The sequence below is a fragment of the Puma concolor genome, chromosome C2 (genome assembly GCF_028749965.1).
Source record: "Puma concolor isolate L17-30 chromosome C2, mPumCon1.1.hap2, whole genome shotgun sequence".
NCBI lineage: Eukaryota > Metazoa > Chordata > Mammalia > Carnivora > Felidae > Puma > Puma concolor.
This window is the reverse complement of record NC_141675.1, coordinates 51,218,443-51,238,060: the sequence shown is the minus strand read 5'-3', so window position 1 is coordinate 51,238,060 and position 19,618 is coordinate 51,218,443. Positions and strand designations below refer to the sequence as shown.

General features: G+C 34.8%; 1 protein-coding gene and 1 pseudogene across 9 annotated transcripts in view; both read right to left on the bottom strand.

Moving 5' to 3' along the window:
- The window catches only part of LEKR1 (leucine, glutamate and lysine rich 1), a 222,147-nt gene that overhangs the window by 131,137 nt on the left and 71,392 nt on the right, over nt 1-19,618 (bottom strand). For 8 of the 9 annotated variants that reach the window (XR_015240078.1, XR_015240079.1, XR_015240080.1 and 5 more), the window contains 2 exons: nt 10,854-10,973; nt 5,742-5,917 (listed from right to left, as the gene is read on the bottom strand). Coding sequence is in view for 4 of the 9 variants with exons in the window: in XM_086674580.1 (XP_086530706.1) it covers nt 5,742-5,917; nt 10,854-10,973 (296 nt within the window). In the remaining 5 variants the exon portion in view is untranslated. Of the gene's footprint in view, nt 1-5,741; nt 5,918-10,853; nt 10,974-19,618 lie in introns of those variants that run through there. The other variant, XM_086674583.1, reaches the window with a different exon arrangement.
- LOC112850313 (H/ACA ribonucleoprotein complex subunit 3 pseudogene) lies at nt 2,964-3,437 on the bottom strand (annotated as a pseudogene).

Here is a 19,618-nt window from a genome sequence, read left to right as displayed (position 1 = left end):
TTGTGAATTTGTATGGGGTTCACTATATTATGAGTTTGCTAGGGCTGCTGTAACAAAGTAGCAGAGACCAGGTAGCTTAAGGGGCAGAGATTGATTTTTTCACAATTCTGGAGGCTAAGAAGTCTGAGATTAAGGTATCAGCTAGGTTGGTTTCTTTCAAGGGCCATGAAGGACAGATCTGTTCCAGGCCTCTCTACTTGGCTTATAAAAGGCCATCTTCTTCCTGTGTCTTCAAGACTCTTTCTTCTATATGTTTCTGTTTCCTCTGTTTTTATAAGGAACACCAATCAGATTAGAGCCCACCCATTTAAATTTATTTCTTTAAGAACCCTAGGGGCGCCTAGGTGGCTCAGTCGGTTGGGAGTCCGACTTCAGCTCAGGTCATGATCTCATAGTTGGTGGGTTCAAGCCCCACGTAGGGCTCTGTGCTGACAGCTCAGAGCCTGGAGCCTGCTTCAAATTCTGTGTCTCCTCTTCTGTCTGTCCCTTCCATGCTCATGCTCCGTCCCGCTCTGTCTCTCAATAATAAATGAAACATTAAAAAAAAATTAAGAAAAAAGAACCCTCACTCCAAATACAGATATATTCTGAGGTGCTGGGGATTGGAACTTTAACATATGAATGGGGGGGTGCAGTGACATAATTTAGCCAATAACATATTTTAGAACATTTACTGGCATTTACACTGTGATTATAAATATGGAAAAAAATAGATGAGCATGTGTTGGACTAGAAGATAAAATGGGAAAATGAAAACAACTATGTTAGGATAAAGGAATTACGGGTTTGTTTTACTTCTTATAAAAATGTTTCCGGGGCGCCTGGGTGGCGCAGTCGGTTAAGCGTCCGACTTCAGCCAGGTCACGATCTCGCGGTCCGTGAGTTCGAGCCCCGCGTCAGGCTCTGGGCTGATGGCTCAGAGCCTGGAGCCTGTTTCAGATTCTGTGTCTCCCTCTCTCTCTGCCCCTCCCCCGTTCATGCTCTGTCTCTCTCTGTCCCAAAAATAAATAAACGTTTGAAAAAAAAATTAAAAAAAAAAAAATGTTTCCATTGTTCTTCTTATATCAACTTTTCTAGTTTAACTTTTTTTTTCCATTTATTTTCATTTCATTTTCATTCATTTCATTATTTTTGAGAAACAGAGAGAGCACAAGTGGGGAGGGGCAGACAGAGAAGGAGACAGAATCCAAAGCAGGCTCCAGGCTCTGAGCTGTCAGCACAGAGCCCAACGCAGGGCTCAAACCCACAGACTGTGAGATCATGACCTGAGCCAAAGTCAGACAGTTAACCGACTGAGCCACCCAGCAGCCCCTTATATCCACTTTTCAATTGAAGAACTGTGTCATGCAGAATCAACTCACACCCTAAGAATATATCCACATAGATCATAAATAAAAGCTGGTATTGAAAAAGTATTTGTCATTTAAAATGTTTATAATATTGTTAAAGTTTATAGCTAATACAGCTTTTTTTAGCCGTTAGAATAAGTATCATATAATGCTAGCTAATGTAAATACAATTATTAGTATTAATCTTACATAATTTCTTTATCTTAATAAGATTTTTCTGTTGTTCTTAGTCCTATTAGCTTAATCATATGGACTTAAAATTATGTCTCTAGGAAATCTTTACAATTTTAGACATTCTAATAGATGTGTAGTAGTATTTCATTACAGTTATAATTTGCATTTCCCTAATTGGCTAATGTTGAACAATTTTTCATATGCTTTATTATTCCATCTGCATAACCTCTAGGTGAAATTTTTGCTCACATATTTTGCCCATTTCCTAATTAAACTGTTTATTTAAAACGTAGAGTCTTGAGAGTTTTTCATCTATTCCAGATAAAAGTCCTTTGTGTGGCCCACAAATACTTTCTCCTAATCTGTAATTTGTCTTTTCATCCTGTTAACAGGGTGTTTCACCAGAATAAAAGTTCTTAATTTTGTTGAGGTTCTTATTTATCAAGTTTTCCTTTTATGTATCATGCTTTTAGTTCAAGTCTGAGAATCCTAAGTCCCAAAGATTTTCTAGTTTTCTATTTTCCATGTAGATCTATGATCCATTATGAATTAATTTTTGCATAAGGTGCAAGGTTTTGGTCAAGGTTCTTTTTATTTATTTTTATGCCTATGGGTAACCAGTTACTCCAGTCACTCCATTGCCTCCATTATTATTTTCAGTTTGTTAAAAAAACAACAACAATAAAAAGGCTAGCCTATCCTTCTTCCATTGAACTGCTTGTTCACCCTTGTCAAAAATCAGTTCTGCATATTTACATGGGTCTACATTTTTATATATATTTAATATATTAGTTATATATTAATAAATATATTTAAGCTATAAGAGCATTAATTTTGCTCCCTTATTTAAGGGTACTAGCCTGGCACAATGAACACTTCTTTAGGATATATGTATGGACATATGTTTTCATGGCAGGGAGAGCACATAAATACCAAAGAAGAATTTCAGGGTCATTGGGTAGGTGTATCTTTAGTTTTGTTAAACAACAACAACAACAACAACTGTCAGATCTTTTTTCAAAGTGGTTGTAGCATTTTATACTCTCACCAATTTGCATAAGAATTCCAGTTGCTTTTCTTCCTCACTAACATTTGCTGTTGTCAATCTTTTTCATTTTAACAAGTATAGTGGGTATGTACTGTTGACATTTGCATTTCCCTTTTGATCAATAATGTTCAGCACTTTTTCATGTCGTATTGGTCAACTGTATATGTTTCCTTGTAAAGTGTCTGCTCAAATCTTTTAGCCATTGTTGACTGGATTGTTTGTCCTTTCATTACTGACTTGTTGGTGCTCTTTATGTAATCCAGACAGCAATTCTTTGTTTTTTAAACGTTTTTTTTTTTAAATATTTTCTCTGTCTGTGGCTTACCTATTCATTTTTTTTTCTTTCTTTTTTTTCTTTCAAATCAATTTAATAACCTGGCAGCAATTCAAAATATGGAAAGATTCAAACTTGTTCCCTTAAGAGGTATGCTACCATGACTGTTTCACACAAGCATGAACAATGGCAACGATGAAACCGATTCCAAAGAGCAAGGATGATAAGAAGGCTTCTAGGCTCACACACTGAAGAGCTTGGTTTCAGAAAGTCTCTTGAGGGGTAGCAGAGAAGACATGAAATTTAAGGGGCCCTCAGAGGACAGGGCGCAGTTGCTGGGTCATGAGCACCTTGAAGCGTTTCTTGATGGTGATTCGGTGTCGAGAGTATTTGTCATCTGGGGAGAACCGAGCAGGATGAACTGAGCAGGTCTGCTGTCCCATAGGGTCAAGCTTCTTCAGCGTATAGACCCAGTCTCCCTGATCGTTGAGGTAATACTGGAGAAACATGACCACACCGAAGCCAGAAGTTCCAATTTCGTCTGTACCTCTTCCTAACCGTCGCCAGTCTCACCACCTATTCATTTTCTTAATAGCATCTCTTGATGAACAGAAATTTTTAATTTTGATAAAGTCTAACACATCAATTTTTGGGTCTTTTTCTATCCAAAAAACTTCATTTACTACCAATTCATGAAGGTATTTTCCTCTATTTCTTCTTTGATAGTTTTAGCTTTTATATTTAGTTCTATGATTTATCTTGAATTAGCTTCATGTACAATGTAATGTAGGACTTGAGGTATATTTTCCCATATGGGTATTCTACTGTTCTAGCACAATTTGTTGAAAGACTTTCTTGTTTCCCATTTGATCGTTTTGGCACATTTTTGAAAAGTGAAATAATCATACAAATAGGGATCATTTACCAGGTTATTGTTCCATTTATCTATTGATGATCCATATGCCATAATACATAATAAATCTTAGAGACAGGTGATAGTAATTCTCCATTGTTTGGATACTTTTAAAAGAGTTATTTTTTTAGTTTATTTATTACCTCTGTAGCTTTATCATTTTGTATTTATTTTTTAGTGGTTGCTCTATGAATTATACATCATTTTTACATCCTTTTAGAGTCCTGGGATTCTGTTCATCTTTTTTCAATGTTATTTAGTTTTCTTCTTCAAAATGAATAAAGTTTGCTGATTCTTTTTTCTATAATCACAATATGCTATAGAAGTCCATCCAGTAAATTTTTATTTCAGATACTATATTTTTCTAATCTTGACTATCCAATTTTTAATAGTTTCTTGCTGAGATAGTCTATCTCTTTTCATTCATTACTAGCTTATTTTCTTTTACGTCATTGAACATAGTTAACAGCTAATTTGAAATCCTGGTTAGTTAATTATATCATCTGGATCAACTCAGCATTGGTCTCTGTTGTCTGTTCTCTTGAGTATGATCCATACTTTCCTGTTTCTTCCCAGTTCAAGGAATTGGGGATTGCATCTTGAACATTGGGGATGTTATGCTAAGGAGACCTTGAATTCTGTTATATTCCTCCAAAGGGTAGTGATTTTTGGTATTGTTTTATTTTAATAAGCAGCTAACTTGTCTGAACTCAAACTGTAAAATATGTCTACCCTTGGGTGACAGCTAAAATATCAGTTATTTCGGCCTTTGGTGGGCTGTTTAAAGTCTTCCCTGTGCACGTGCATTGTAGAAGTAGGACAGAGATTTGGAAAAAGCTTATATGCAAACTCTGAACTCTCCCTCGCTGATTATCTCTTTTCTGGGATATTCCCTTATTTCTCAGAGGCTGCCTTGATCTATGTCCTCCAGTCTTCAAGCCAAAAAGACTACAGATTTTTTCAGAGTTTTAGCTTCCCTGCGTAGAACACACTATACTCTGCCCTCAACCCATTAGCCTTAAACAAACAAAAATAAAAACAAAACCCTAGGGAATTCACCCAGTGCCATTTTCTTCTTTTACTTCAAAAAAAAATAGGCTTTATAAAATATCAGTTTTAGGCTCATAGGAAAATTAAGCAGGAAGTACAGAGATTCCCATATAACTTCTGCCTGCACACATGCATAGCCTCTCCCATCATCAACATCCTACACCAGAGTGCGACATTTCCTAAAATCAATAAACCTACACTCACACATCACAAACACCTCCAAATCCTTAGTTTATATTAGGATTCACTCTTGGTGCTTACATTCTGAGCTTTGACAAATGTATAATGACATGTATCCACCATTCTAGTATCATACAAAGTATTTTCATTGCCTTAAAAATCCTTCACGTCCAATCTATTCATCCTCCCCCCCCCCCACCCCCCGGCAAACAAAGACTTTTTTTTACTATATCCATAGTTTTGCCCTTTTCAGAATATCATTTAGTTGGAATCATATAGTATGTAGCCTTTCAGTCTGGCTTCTTTCACTTAGTAATATGCCTTTTTTCAATTTTTGGACATTCTCTCTGCTATGTGCTTGATTTTGGTCACTCTCCGGGTGTTTTTAGGTAGTTACTTTGTCTAGAAATTATCAGTTATCTGTGGAAGGCTGATTCAACATGAGATACTCACTCATTAACAGAAAAAAAGTTTAAGAAGTCAAATTGGCACACTTAACAGTAATAAACAGACTTCTGGTCACAGCTTTAGATAGATGTGTCATGGTTAATTTCAGATTATTGAATTTCAGGGTTCAAATTATTGAATTTCAGGGTTCAAATAGGTCATAATGGCCACCTAGTTTACCAACAAACAATAATTTTAAAAGTTAGTCATATGTCCCATCACATCAAATATCATTATTTCATTACTTATTATGTATGATATACCAAAAGGAAAAAGATGATTACATTCTAAATATACATAACAAACCTGTCAAGGCTGTTTCACTTATGGATTTAATTTGTAGAAAAACTTCTCCTTTCAGTGAAGTCCAGTTTTGAAAATTGTCATATACTTCATTTTTAATAATGGTTAGCTCCCTTTTAGTAAAAGTAAGTAATGAAAGAGTCTTATTCCACAAATATTTGTACTCCACCAATCTTTGACTGTAAAATAGTTTTAAAAATTAGGATTTTAAAAGTAGCAAGCATAATAACAAATATTTCTTTGAAAAAATGGTTTTCTTTGAAAAATGGTTTGAGAATGACCATATAATCTACTGTCTAAATGGAGACAATTTTGAAAGTAAAAGGAGGTGATATTTGTATTTTGCTGAGATGACAGATATAAACTAGGAATATCCCAGGAACACTGAAGTGTATGGTCAGCCCAACTCATTTTCATTATATTATTTTAGCTATAAAGAAATAGAGCTAATTTTTTCATACATATTTATTCTACTAACCTTTTAAATTAATTCAACAGTAAACAGTGAAGAAAATTAGGTCACAGTGACTTAATCATAGACCAAAATGGGAATCTCAGATTCTTAGACAGTATTCTCACTACATACCATGCTTCTCCAGACAGTGTAAAACCCAAGGTAATAATAAAGAATACCTTTTAAAGTGAATGATGTAGTGCTTTTGCTTCATCAAGTGACACAGTTCAAAGAAATCACACATTTTTTGCAATCTCAGTGATTTATTACTTCAGATGTCCTGCCTATAATTTACCCAATAATTAGACAAGATCTGAAAGTTATCAGCAAAATAAATAAGTAAGTAAGTAATGACTGAAGCCATGGAAGTGTATAATTGGTTAATATATATCTTCCTGGATAGACTAGATCTATGATGCAGAGACTATATCTGTCTTATTCATCACAGTTTCCCAAGCACCTAGCATAGTACCTATCACATAGTATATGCTTAAATACTGACAAATAAATGAATGAGTAAAAATAATATATCACCCAGTTGGAGGACTGAAGAAGTGAGAAGTGCTGGGGATAAAACACTGGATAACACTAACATTTATAGGACTATAACAGAAAATAATCCCTCAAAAAAAGACCAGCGAGCCAAAAGAATAATATCAGAAATTCAGGAAATAGGAAATGTAAACAAAAAACAGTGGTCAGTGTTTAAGGCCTCAGTTAAAGGCTGAACAGAGTCCACTGTATCTGGTATTAAGGAGGCCTCTGAAGATCTGAGAGAGAGACATTAGGTAGGAAAGGACAGAGTAGTAAAGCAGAAGTGATACTAGCAGTCAAGAACCTTGACTTAAATAGCAAGGAGAGGAAGAGGAAAATGCAGAGTAGAATGGTTTGTTGAGAAAGGAGACACCTGAATGTTCACACAGCTGAGCAACAATACGAGCACAGTCAGAGGCTAAAAACACAGACAAGAGATACAGTCAATTTCTTGTGCAAAGTCCTAGAAAGGCCAGATATAGGCCAGAGGCTAAAAGATTAGCCTTTGCCAGGAAAAAGGGTGATGACATTCTCTATGGTAACTAATGTCCACTTGAGTGACCAGAAGCCACAGAGGATACCTCAAACAGCATGCAGAGGTAGGAGCTAAGAGAGATGCTAATTTCAAAAAGCAGAGAAAGAGTCCAAATAGATCACTAAATCAAGAGGGCCAAAAGTAAGGATGAGAAGTCTGAATGTGGAACCAGAAACTGGTGGTAAGAAAGGGAGATCAGAGCTATGAACTAAGTCAAGGTCAAGGGCTAATGGTTTTGGTGTAAGGCAGCTGCCGGGAATAAACCATGTACAAAGGGGTCAGGGTATAGAAGGATATTTAACAGGAAAAAAGACTGGATGTGGATTCAGGTGCTTCTTTAGGGAGAAAGGCAGGAAATAGAAAATTCAAGCTTGTTAGCCAAGACCAGATCCATGCTTTGTGGGGCCTAAATCTTATATTATTAGTGGTGAGTGAGAGGAAGACTTTCTTGGAAAAAAAAGAAAAAGGAACACAAAAATGATGTCCACAAAATTAGGTTTAAAAGTGTGTGCTTATCTATAGAATGAGAAAAATCATTACAAATGAAAATTGTAAAGTTGATAAATTCCACCAATATCACAAAATATAGGAAAATAATGTAACTTGCTAATAGTAACGGCTCTACAATATTTTTTTTGCTTGTAATTTTTGTCCACATGTTCTTCAACCACTTCTGCATATGAGAACCATTTTATAATAATGCATTATGTGGAGAGAATATAAAAATTATATAGCCTTTCATCTAACATGGCCATTAGTTTTTTATTATTGGTAGTTTCAAAATATTCTTTCAGCTTTATGATTCATTATTGATAACACTGTGCAAATATTACACATTGTCCAATTTGGAAAAACACTTTTCTAGTTTTCTTATATGATTATAAGAATTGGAGCATTTCAAGTTTTCTTGGAAAATGACTAGACTTAAATTGTCTTTGAAATGATGCAACTCATAAAACAGTTTATCTTAAATGTCCTTGAAGTGGTGTGATTTTTATGTTGTATTCAGTGATGTTAGTAGCTTTTGTAAATTGGCAAAACATTTAAATCTTTCTCCAATGTATTTAAATAATTTACTTCATTCAATGGATTATTTCATAATCCAAGAGCTTTTTTTGAAAATATATCTTTCTCTTAATGAATTCACTTGTAATATAATCTGAAAAAAGTTATAATTTTTTATGCTAGAATAATTTATATTGCTTAAATTGCTATTTATTGTTTTTATTCCATTAATTTTTAAAAATTCATACACATTCAAATTTTTAGTTTGCAATCCTTACTTGTATTATTGAAGCATTCTACAATGTTTCCCAAATGTCAGTTATAATCGTGTATTCCCAACTCAATTTTCCCTTACTCGGATTCCACAAATGCTTGTGACTACTCCAATGGCATAGCAACATCAGAAGTTTAAGAGAGGGGAAACCAGTGCCTGGGTGGCTCCATGGGTTAAGCATCCAATTTCGGCTCAGGTCATGATCTCATGGTTTATGGGTTTGAGCCCCGCATTGGGCTCTGTGCTGACAGCTCAGAGCATGGAGCCTGCTTCAGATTCGGTGTCTCCCTCTCTTCCCCTCCCTCACGCACACTCTGTCTCTCTGTCTCTCTCTCTCTCACAAATAAACAAACATTAAAGAAAGAGGAAACCAGACTAGAAAAAGAAAGAATATTAATCAGTTACAATTAAAACATCTTACTTCTGCTAGACAATAAATAGTACAAATATGCCTCAGTTTTTTCAATAATTCACAATGTTACAAATCACATGCAAAATGTGAATAGTGAAAATTGACCGTATCAGTCCATAATATCCTGAAGCAGCATTAATTATTTAAGCTAGTCCTGGTCTACTTTTTAAAAATTTTTTAAATGTTTATTTATTTTTGAGAGAGAGCACGAGCATGAGCACGAGCAGGGAAGGGTCAGAGAGGATCTGAAGCAGGCTCCAGGCTCTGAGCTGTCAGCACAGAGCCTGATGCGGGGCTCAAAATCACAGACCGTGAGATCATGACGTGAGCTGAAGTCAGACACTTAACTTACTGAGCCACCCAGGCACCCCACGGTCTAATGTTTTTTTAAATGTTTATTTATTCTTGAAAGATAGAGACAGAGGATGAGCAGGGGAGGGGCAGAGAGAGACAGGGAGACACAGAATCCAAAGCAGGCTCCAGGCCCTGAGCTGTCAGCACAGAGCTGGACAAGGGCTCAAATGAACTGAGCACAAGATCATGACCTGGGCCCAAGTTGGACACCTAACCGACTGAGCCACCCAGGTGCCCCTAGTCCTGGTCTAACCTTAAAATTTAATCAATCCTACCACTCATGATGGCATTAACAGATGAAACAAATGGGACTTCCTTAGCAGACCTGAGCCAAAGCTATTGGAAAAAGCCAAGCTTGAACACCAGTGGGGATGATCAAAGTGGAGAACTGAAATCACCTGCTGGTTAAATACCAGATTTCTAGGAAAGGGCAAGGATTTCTGATGATAAAAATTATCATCTGTTTTATTAGTAGACTCCTTCATTCATTCAAAAATTATTTACTGAGCATCAGTTATGTGCACGGCATTTATGAAAGGTACTTGGCCAACATGTGATCACCAGCTAGTATATTAAAAACTTGTTAGCCTAGGAAATTTCTTTTAAGTTTATTTATTTCTTTCTGAGAGAGCAGAGAGAGAGGGAGGTGCAGAGAGAGAAGGAGAGAGAGAATCCCAAGCAGGCTCCACCTCTGTCAGCACAGAGACCAATGTGGAGCTCGATCTCATGAACCATGAGATCCTGACCTGAGCCAAAATCAAGAGTTGGACACTTATGTGACTGAACCACCCAGGCACCCCACCCAGGCAATATTTTTAACAGAACAATGTTTCTGGCAACAACTAGTAGATTGGAAAAAAAAGGAAAAGAAAAAGAAAAGAAAGAAACCTAACATTCAAAATATTCATCCAACATATTTTTTTTAAGTCACCCAGAATCTGTGTCTATTTGTAATGCTCATTTAACTTATTTCCCTTTTCTAGCAGCTAAATTACTCAGTTTTGAAACGAATCATTTTTTTCTGATATTCTCAATAATTCAATTCCAATTTTATTTAAAAAAAAATGAACTTCCTCGTTTCTGTAGAACACTGGGGTTTTTACCTTCAGGTATGATAAACCCTCCAAAGATGATATAAAAGCAGAATTAACACCATTTTTGTTGGAGATTTCTAAATTTAGAAGGTCTATTACTATCATTTAGAAATGTACCCTATTCTTTGACTTTTTGTATCATTGGACTATCTGGCAGGGAATCAAATACACCAAGAAATACTCATCAAGAGAAAAATGAATTAGCTAATATTCTTTCATTCTAAATGTTACTGCAAAATAAAAGCAATGTGTTTGCCTAATTTAAATGTTATTGGTAAAACTATTCAGTTGAAATAATGATTTAAAAAGAAAATAAGTAAAGTTGTTTTCATTGTTTCAACCACACTGAATATAGAAACTATATTACTAAAACGTGTTTGAATGTTTATAAAGTTAGTTTTAAATGTACTTTTTCAATCTTCATGATTTTCAATTCTTTAAAGATAATCTTACCTGAATGCTTGTGATTGTCTCTGTTTAATATTTAATTCATGTTGCAAATGACTCAATTCTTTCTGTACTCTCTTCAATTCATTTTGTTGACTTTTTAACTGCATACTTACATCCCAAATTCTAAAAATATAAACAAAAAACATCCATTACAAGTTTAAATAATCCTTCATGAGAGCCTTATTAAATTAAAATTTAAAAACACTTTTAATAAAAATAAATTCTAAAAAACTATGCATCTTTATATATGCTAAATGAATGTACAGAAAAAGTATGGAGAGACACAAATCAAACACCATTAACACTGGGAAGGAGAGTGGAACCAATTGGCAGGGGAAAGGCAAGGAAGGGCACTGAAGGGAGGCAAAACTTTTTCTCTGTATCTTTTGTATTGTTCAAATTTTTACAATAAACATTTTTTTACTTGAATTACTAATTAAAATATAACTTAAAAACATCAATTTAATTTTTATTAAAGTAATATGTGTATATAATTTCAAATGTCAAATATTACTAAAAGAGTTATAAGAAAAAAAACAGATATCATTTTCTTTTACTTCAATTCCCACTGCCCAAAACAACTTTCAACGTTTTTCCTGATTCCTCTAGTATTTACTTCTATATTACTAAATAACATGCTTATATTATTATTCCTTAATATTTCAGTATAGGGGCGCCTGGGTGGCGCAGTCGGTTAAGCGTCCGACTTCAGCCAGGTCACGATCTCGCGGTCCGTGAGTTCGAGCCCCGCGTCGGGCTCTGGGCTGATGGCTCAGAGCCTGGAGCCTGCTTCCGATTCTGTGTCTCCCTCTCTCTCTGCCCCTCCCCCGTTCATGCTCTGTCTCTGTCTGTCCCAAAAATAAATAAACGTTGAAAAAAAAAAATTTCAGTATAGATATTACCTAGGAAATTACAAATTACAGTTAAGATCTGATTCTGCTACATATAACTGAGACCTGAATATGATAGCTTAAATATACAAGAGTATATTATATTGCATAAAACAAATGTATTATTAGCCAATCTAATGCTGATGTAATAGCTTTATAGAGTCATCAGGTCCCCAGGATACTTCCAACTCTCTGGTCTACTATCTTTGGTATATGTCTTTTATTTTCATTGACCATGATAATGGCAGAAACTGCAACAATTCTTTTCCCATTCCAGACTAGCAACAAGAGGAGAATAATGGCTCACTCTGTCTCTTATAAGGAAACTTCCTAGAAGTACCACTAACTACTTCTGCTGAAGTTAGACACATAGACTCTACTGTAAGTAAAGCTGGGAAACGTAGTCTTTTAATTGAAAAGATTAGTTCCCAGGTATATCCACAGTTCTATTACTAACAAAGAAGGAAGAATGGTGTTATAGTAGGTAACGAGCAGTCTCTATCACAATCCTAGTAAGAACTGACCCTCCTACACATACCTATACTCTTAAACGTACAAACACACCACCCTCCCCATCTTACCCTCCCAGTTTAGTTACATCAATCTTTTTATTCAGTACTTACATTATTCTTCACTAGTGAGATATCTGTTATGTTATGATCACATTTCTTTTCTTGTACAACTTTTTGGTGTCCCTGGAGTGAAAACCCATCTCCTTTTCTTCTTAGTTTTCTGTGTACCTATCTTTGATACATCTTCCAAATCTGACCGAGGTCTAATTCTGCTTTCTCAATATCTTCAGACACAGCAGAAAACTCTTCCATATCATTTCTTTTCCAGGAAACATCCTTCCCAGAGCTCTCTATTCCCATGCTCCTGTCTGGGTGTTCTCCGGTTTGACTAAACAACTGTCATCCTGTGACTTGCCTTTCTTACCATTTCAGGAACTGTCCTTAGCTCTCTTTCATGTCTGTACCCTGTACCCTGGCTCTAAAGTCTTCCTCCTTCTTGGTGTTCTCCTTTTGGTGGAATAGATCCTCCAGGAGTTTGTTTTTTGTTTTTGTTTGTTTTTTGTTTTTTTGTTTTGTACGTGAGAGGTAATTTTAAGAACTTGAATATGTGAAAATGTATTATATCTCAGACTGGACAGTTTAGCTAAATATAGAATCATAGATGAGAAAAAATATTCTTCATCTGAAAATTAGGGCACTTTTCCTCTGTTTCCTAACATATGGTGCTGTTTCTGAAAAGTCCAATGCCGGTCTAATTTCTACTTCTTTGTATGATACATGGTAGGTTCTCCTCACTCTGCCCCTGCCCTGGTTCAGAAGCTTTAAGATTTTTCTCTTTTCACTTAGTATTCTTAAATTTCATCACAATATATTATTGTATCAGTCTCTTGTCATTCTCTTTGCTGGGCACCTGATGTTTTGAAAACTGGTGTTCTTTAGTTCCAGGAATTTTACCCTAAGGAAAATGATTCTTTCCCCTTCATTTTCTATGTTTTTTTTTTTTTTTTTCTTTTCTTTTCTGGAACATCTTTCTATTTAGATGTGGGACCTTCTGAAGAGATTTTCTAATTTTCTTAAATTTTTTGCCATCTTACTACTTTGGACATTTTGTTTATCTTCCATCCTGTCTATAAAATTTTTAATTTCTGTTATATTTTAATTACCAAGAATTCTTTATTATTCTTCAAAAGTCTACAAGAATTCTTTCTTGTTATTTCATGATTACAATTTCTTTTCTTATTTTTTGAAGGTATCAATTACTGTGTGTTTTACCGTTTATTTTTTATTTTTTTAATTTATTATTTTTGAGAAAGAGAGAGAGTGTGAGCAGGCGAGGGGAAGAGGGAGAGAGGGAGACACAGAATCTGAAACAGGCTCCAGGCTCTGAGCTGTCAGCACAGAGCCCAATGCAGGGCTTGAACTCACAAACTGTGAGATCATGACCTGAGCTGAAGTCGGATGATTAACCAACTAAGCCACCCAGGGACCTCAATTATGGTGTATTTTAAAGTTTTCTTCAGCTTACTTCATAGCTTCTGTTCCTCTGGCCTTTTAAATTTTTTCTTTGTTTTGCTTCCCTTCTTTCACATTTGAAGCCTTCCTTACAAGTCTGGAGATCCTTTGTTATCTATTCATATTTACAAATGAGGACAATTGGTCCCATTTCTATAAGTTACTAATGATGGAGAAAAGAGGGAGTGGCTTTTCTAGATAAAAGAGAAGTAACAAAAGTGACAATCAAATGTGACATGTAGACCTTGTGTAGAACCAGATTCAAACAAATAAACTACAATTTTTTTTAATATTGAGGAAATTTGATTATGAACTGGGAATTAGAAAATACTGAGGAACTATTGCTAATTTGGGAATAATAATACTGTTGTTGTATAAGAAAATGGCATATCACACTGAAGTAAATGGAGGTGAAACTAGCATGCAGTTTTGGATTTTCCTTAAATTGCTTCAACAACAAAAAAAAATGGGACAGACGAAACACATAAGCCAAAATTGTGGTAATTTTTGAATCTGTGTTAATGTATATTATACTATTTTCACCTAGAAAAAAAACTAACAAACGAGGCAGTGAAATTCTGTCTTAAGGTTCTATGGTGTGTGCAGGAATTATTAAATGATGGCCTTCAACTGTGCGGAGATCACATGGGGAATCAGCTATTTTGATAGTACCTATGCCATCTGCCAGAGTCAGGGCAAGGTAATTAAAAGCCTTTGAGGAGACAGAGTGGGAGAGAGGTTCTGAAAGCCTAAATGCACTTTTAAAATATTTTTCATAAATTCTCCTATTTTCAGCCTCACTTTGTACCCTGACAAGTATTTCTCTTGGCATACTGAGAGAAAGAAATTAGCCAAATGTTTTCAGGAGTCACATTTAAAAAAAAAAAAAAAAAAATTAAAGAAATGTAGAAAATAAAAGGTTAGAAAAATATATACCAGATGCTTTAAAAATGACAAAAGATATATATTAATATTAATAACTACTAATAAAGGGAACAACCTTCAGTTTTGATAAAAATCTAATCCACCAAGAAAAATAATATGAACTTTTACATACCCAAATATAAAGAAATATCTGTTAAAAATCAAATGAGAATAAATTACTAATCATAATGGGAGGTAGGAACACATTTCTCACAGGAATGGAATGGTCACAATGACATGAAAAATAGTAAAGATATTGAGGATATGAATAACATAATTAATAAACTTGATGCATGGATATAATTAGAGGATATATCTAATAATCATTCTTCCAAATATGTGGTATAATCACAAAAACTGACCACGTAATCAGCCACGATTGAAATTTTAATATATTCTTTTTTTTCATTTTTATTTATTTATTTTAATTTACATCCCTCCCTCCCTTCCTTCCTTCCTTTTCTTTTCTTTTTAAAAAAAATTACATCCAAGGTAGTTAGCATATAGGGCAATCATGATTTCAGGAGAATCCAATGATTCATCCCCTACATATAACACCCAGTGCTCATCCCAACAAGTGTCTTCTTTAATGCCCCTTGCCCATTTAGCCATCCCCCAACCAAAACCCCTCCAGCAACCCTCTATATTTAAGAGTCCTCTATATTTAAGAGTCTCTTATGTTTTGTCCTCCTCCCTGTTTTTATATTATTTTTGCTTCTCTTCCCTTATGTTCATCTGTTTTATATCTTAAATTCCACATATGCGTGAAGTCATATGATAGTTAGCTTTTTCTGACTTAGTATAATACACTCTAGTGCCATCCACATTGTTGCAAATGGCAAGATTTCATTCTTTTTGATTGCCGAGTAGTACTCCACTGGATATGTATGTATGTGTATGTATGTGTGTGTGTGTGTATATATATATATATATATACATCCATACATATATATATATACACACTACATCTTTAACCATTCATCTGTCGACGGACATTTGGGCTCTTTCCATACTTAGGCTATTGTTGATAACACTGCTATAAACATTGGGGTGCATGTGCCTTTTCCAATCAGCACTTTTGTATCCTTTGGATAAATATCTAGTAGTGCAATTGCTGGGTCATAGGGTAGTTCTATTTTTAATTTTTTGAGGAACCTCCATACTGTTTCCCAGAGTGGCTTCACCAGTTTGCATTCCCACCAGGAGTGCAAAAGAGTTTCCCTTTCTCTGCATCCTTGCCAACATCTGTTATTGCCTGGGTGGTTAATTTTAGCCATTCTGACTGGTGTGAGGTGGTATCTCATCGTGGTTTTGATTTCTATTTCCCTGATGACAAGTGATGTTGAGCATTTTTTCATGTGGTCCCAATAGTTCATTTTTGCTTTTGTTTCCCTTGGCCCTGGAGACGCATTGAGTAAGAAGTTGCTGTGGCTGAAGTCAAAGAGGTTTTTGCCTGCTTTCTCCTGTAAGATTTTGATGGCTTCCTGTCTTACGTTTAGGTCTTTCATCTATTTTGAGTTTATTTTTTTGTATGGTGTAAGCAACAGGTCCAGGTTCATGTCATTGTCCAGTTTTCCCAACACCATTTGCTGAAGAGACTGTCTTTATTCCATTGGATATTCTTTCCTGCTTTGTCAAAGATTAGTTGGCCATACATTTGTGGGTCCATTTCTAAGTTTCCTATTCTGTTCCATTGATCTAAGTGTCTGTTTTTGTGCCAGTACCATACTGTCTTGATGATTACAGCTTTGTAATACAGCTTGAAATCCAGGATTGTGATGCCTTTGGTTTTCTTTTTCACCATTGCTTTGGCTATTCATGGTCTTTTCTGGTTCCATACAAATTTTAGGATTGCCTGTTCTAGCTCTGTGAAGAATACTGGTGATATTTTCATAGGCATTGCAAAATTTTAATATGTTCTTAAAAAGAAAATCATATACCCACATTCATTGTCTACAGTAAAATAACACAAAACATTTACAACAAAAAGTGCACTAAAAATCTACATATATGGAAACTTAAACATACATCTAATGAACTTTGAGTCAAAAAGGAAGTAAAAATAAAAATTATCAACTATTTAGAAACAAATGATAATGCACTTATTAAAAAAATAACAATGAATGGGCATTCTGAATGTCATGATCTAAGAGAAAGTATAAATGACAAAAAAAAATCTATTCTCAGAAATAAGGGTACCCCAGTAGCAATGAGCACACCCAATTCTTACATCTTGGTTTCTAAATACTATTTTCCAATAAAATAAACCAAAGCATCTTAGAGAACTGGTTGATTCCAGGGGTGAGGCAGGTAAAATCTAAGGTGAGCCTAGAATATTTTGTGGTGCCAGAAAGTAAGGAAGAGCTCAAGGAAGATAGGACACGTTGAAAGGGCACAGGTGCCACCTGACAACTCCTAATAACCAAAACTGGAACCGCTGATAAACAAAAAGAATAACTATAGTATTTGAGTATAACCCACAAAATAAAAATGAATGATTACATACTGATACTAATAAGTAACTGAATAAATAAATGGAAGAGAAGGAACAGTCCTTCCCTCACAAAGAAATTCCAATTAATAAATGTAGAAGGAATAAGAAAAGTATTTACAACAAAATATGTATAATTGCAAAGGGAAAAATAGTTTTACAATGGAGGAACCTGGCAAACCCCACCTTAGCCAAGTGATCAAGGTAAACATCATCTGTAAGAAGACATATTAACATCATGATACACTAATAAGGACATATCACTTCTGTGGTATTCTTGCGAAAAAAGAATAATCTCAACATAATTATGAGTAAACATCAGACAAACCCAAATTAAGGGATATTCTACAAATAACTGAACAGTACTCTTGAAAAGCCTTGGGTCATGAAAGGCTAAGATTAAGGAACTGTCACAGACCAAAGAAGACTAGGACAGTATAAGCTCTAAATGCAATGTGTGATTCAAGATTGAAGCCTGAACTGGAAAAGAAGATGCTAGTGGAAAAATTGATACAATACCAATGTTAATTTCTTAGTTTTTTGGTTTTTTTTAACTGTCCATAGTTATGTAAGGTGTTAACATCAGGAGAAGCTAGGCATATGGAAACTGTACTATTTTTTATTTTTTGCAACTTTCTATAAGTCTAAAATTATTTCAAAATAAAAAGTTCTTAAAAATCACTTGTACATATACAATGAGTAATTTGTACATGTCAAATATATCTGTAGTATAAATTATGTAAAAAGGTGAGTGCTTTTTAGGGGCACCAGGGCGTCTCAATCGGTTAAGTGTCTGACTTCAGCTCTGTGCTGACAGCTCAGAGCCTGGAGCCTGCCTCGGATTCTGTGACTGCCTTCCTCTCTGCCCCTTCCCCACACATGTGCTGTCTCTCTCTCTCTCTCTCAAAAATAAACATAAAAAAAAAAGGTGGGTGCATCTTAAATTTTGGAGGTTATAAAATATTTTTAATAGCAAAAATAAAAGGAAAAAACCTTCATGGTCAATAGTACAGGGACTTTAAACAACCTATATTCCTATGCAATACTATACAAAAAATAAAAAAAGAATGAAATAGATCTCTATGTCCTGGCATAGAAAGAATACCAAGACCAATTATCGAGAAAAAAGAAAAGCTGTAATTTACAGATGAGTAAAAGTTTTCAAACATGCCTAGTAGGAATGCAAATTAACACAACTACTTTGAATAAATAATTGGATCTATAAACCAGGCCATATGTATAAGGCCAAGACCCAGAACTTCCATACCTAGTACATATCCAACAGAAATGTGCTCATATATTCACCAAAGACATGCACATGAATGCTCATGGCACTGCTGATTATAATAGCCCTGAATTGAAAACAGCCCAAATGCCCATCCATAGCAGAGTAGATAAATCCACTGTGGCATATTCAGACCATGGAAAACTGAAGAGCAACAGGAATGAACAAAAAGCTGCCACCCAAAACAACATAGACGCATCTCACAAACATCAGGAAACCAGACAAGAGAATATACAGTATATGATTCCATTTACATAAAGTTCAAAAAAAGGCAACATTAATCTATGGTGTTATAAGCCAAGATAGTAAGTAAATTCCTCTGGATGGGTGATAATAAAAGAGGTAAAGAGAGCTTCTGGAAGGATGTTGTACTCTGTTTCATGATCTGGGTGCTGATTACATAGGAAATTCACTGTGTGAAATTTAATTTAGCTGTACATATTTATGCATTCTTCTCTATATTATACTTCAATAAAAATTTATGACAATAAACTTAAAATTAAACACCTAGACAGCTTATTACTTGTATGTAAGCATATAGAGATTGATAAATGAGGAAAACTCCAGAAATATTAGAAGAAAATTTAAGCTACACTTAAAGAAAAGTTAAGTTTATACTGCTGGATTAAATGGCTTTTTTATTAAACATTCCTTAATTATAGCCCACTCCAACTATTAAGATTTACCCAGAAAAGAATTCGAAGCTTGTATTTTTACAAATTATTTTCCTTTTCATAATTTAAAAAAATACACATGAAAACACTTTCCAACTTTAATTCTTTTAATACACTCCCCAGCTGAATGTTACATATAAATAGCATCTCAAGCCCTTTAATACTCCTTGAGAAGTTAAGCCACATTATTTCAATCTGTTCTGGCTGTGTAAGTTGACTTCACTTCTTTCAAATCAAACTGATAAGGTTATAAATGTCATGCCTGGAAAGGCACTAATGTTCACTTTTACATATTTTATCAACTTTATGAAATAAACAATTCACATAATATTGCAATAAAGTATGTACTGTGCAAGCACATATTTTTCTCTAACGGTCATAATTCTGCATTAAAGTTGAATACTATGTTGATATGAGGACATGTTGTTGTCTAGCGAGAGGGTGTTCCTGAAAATAGGGACTAACAGCATGTTCTAGTGG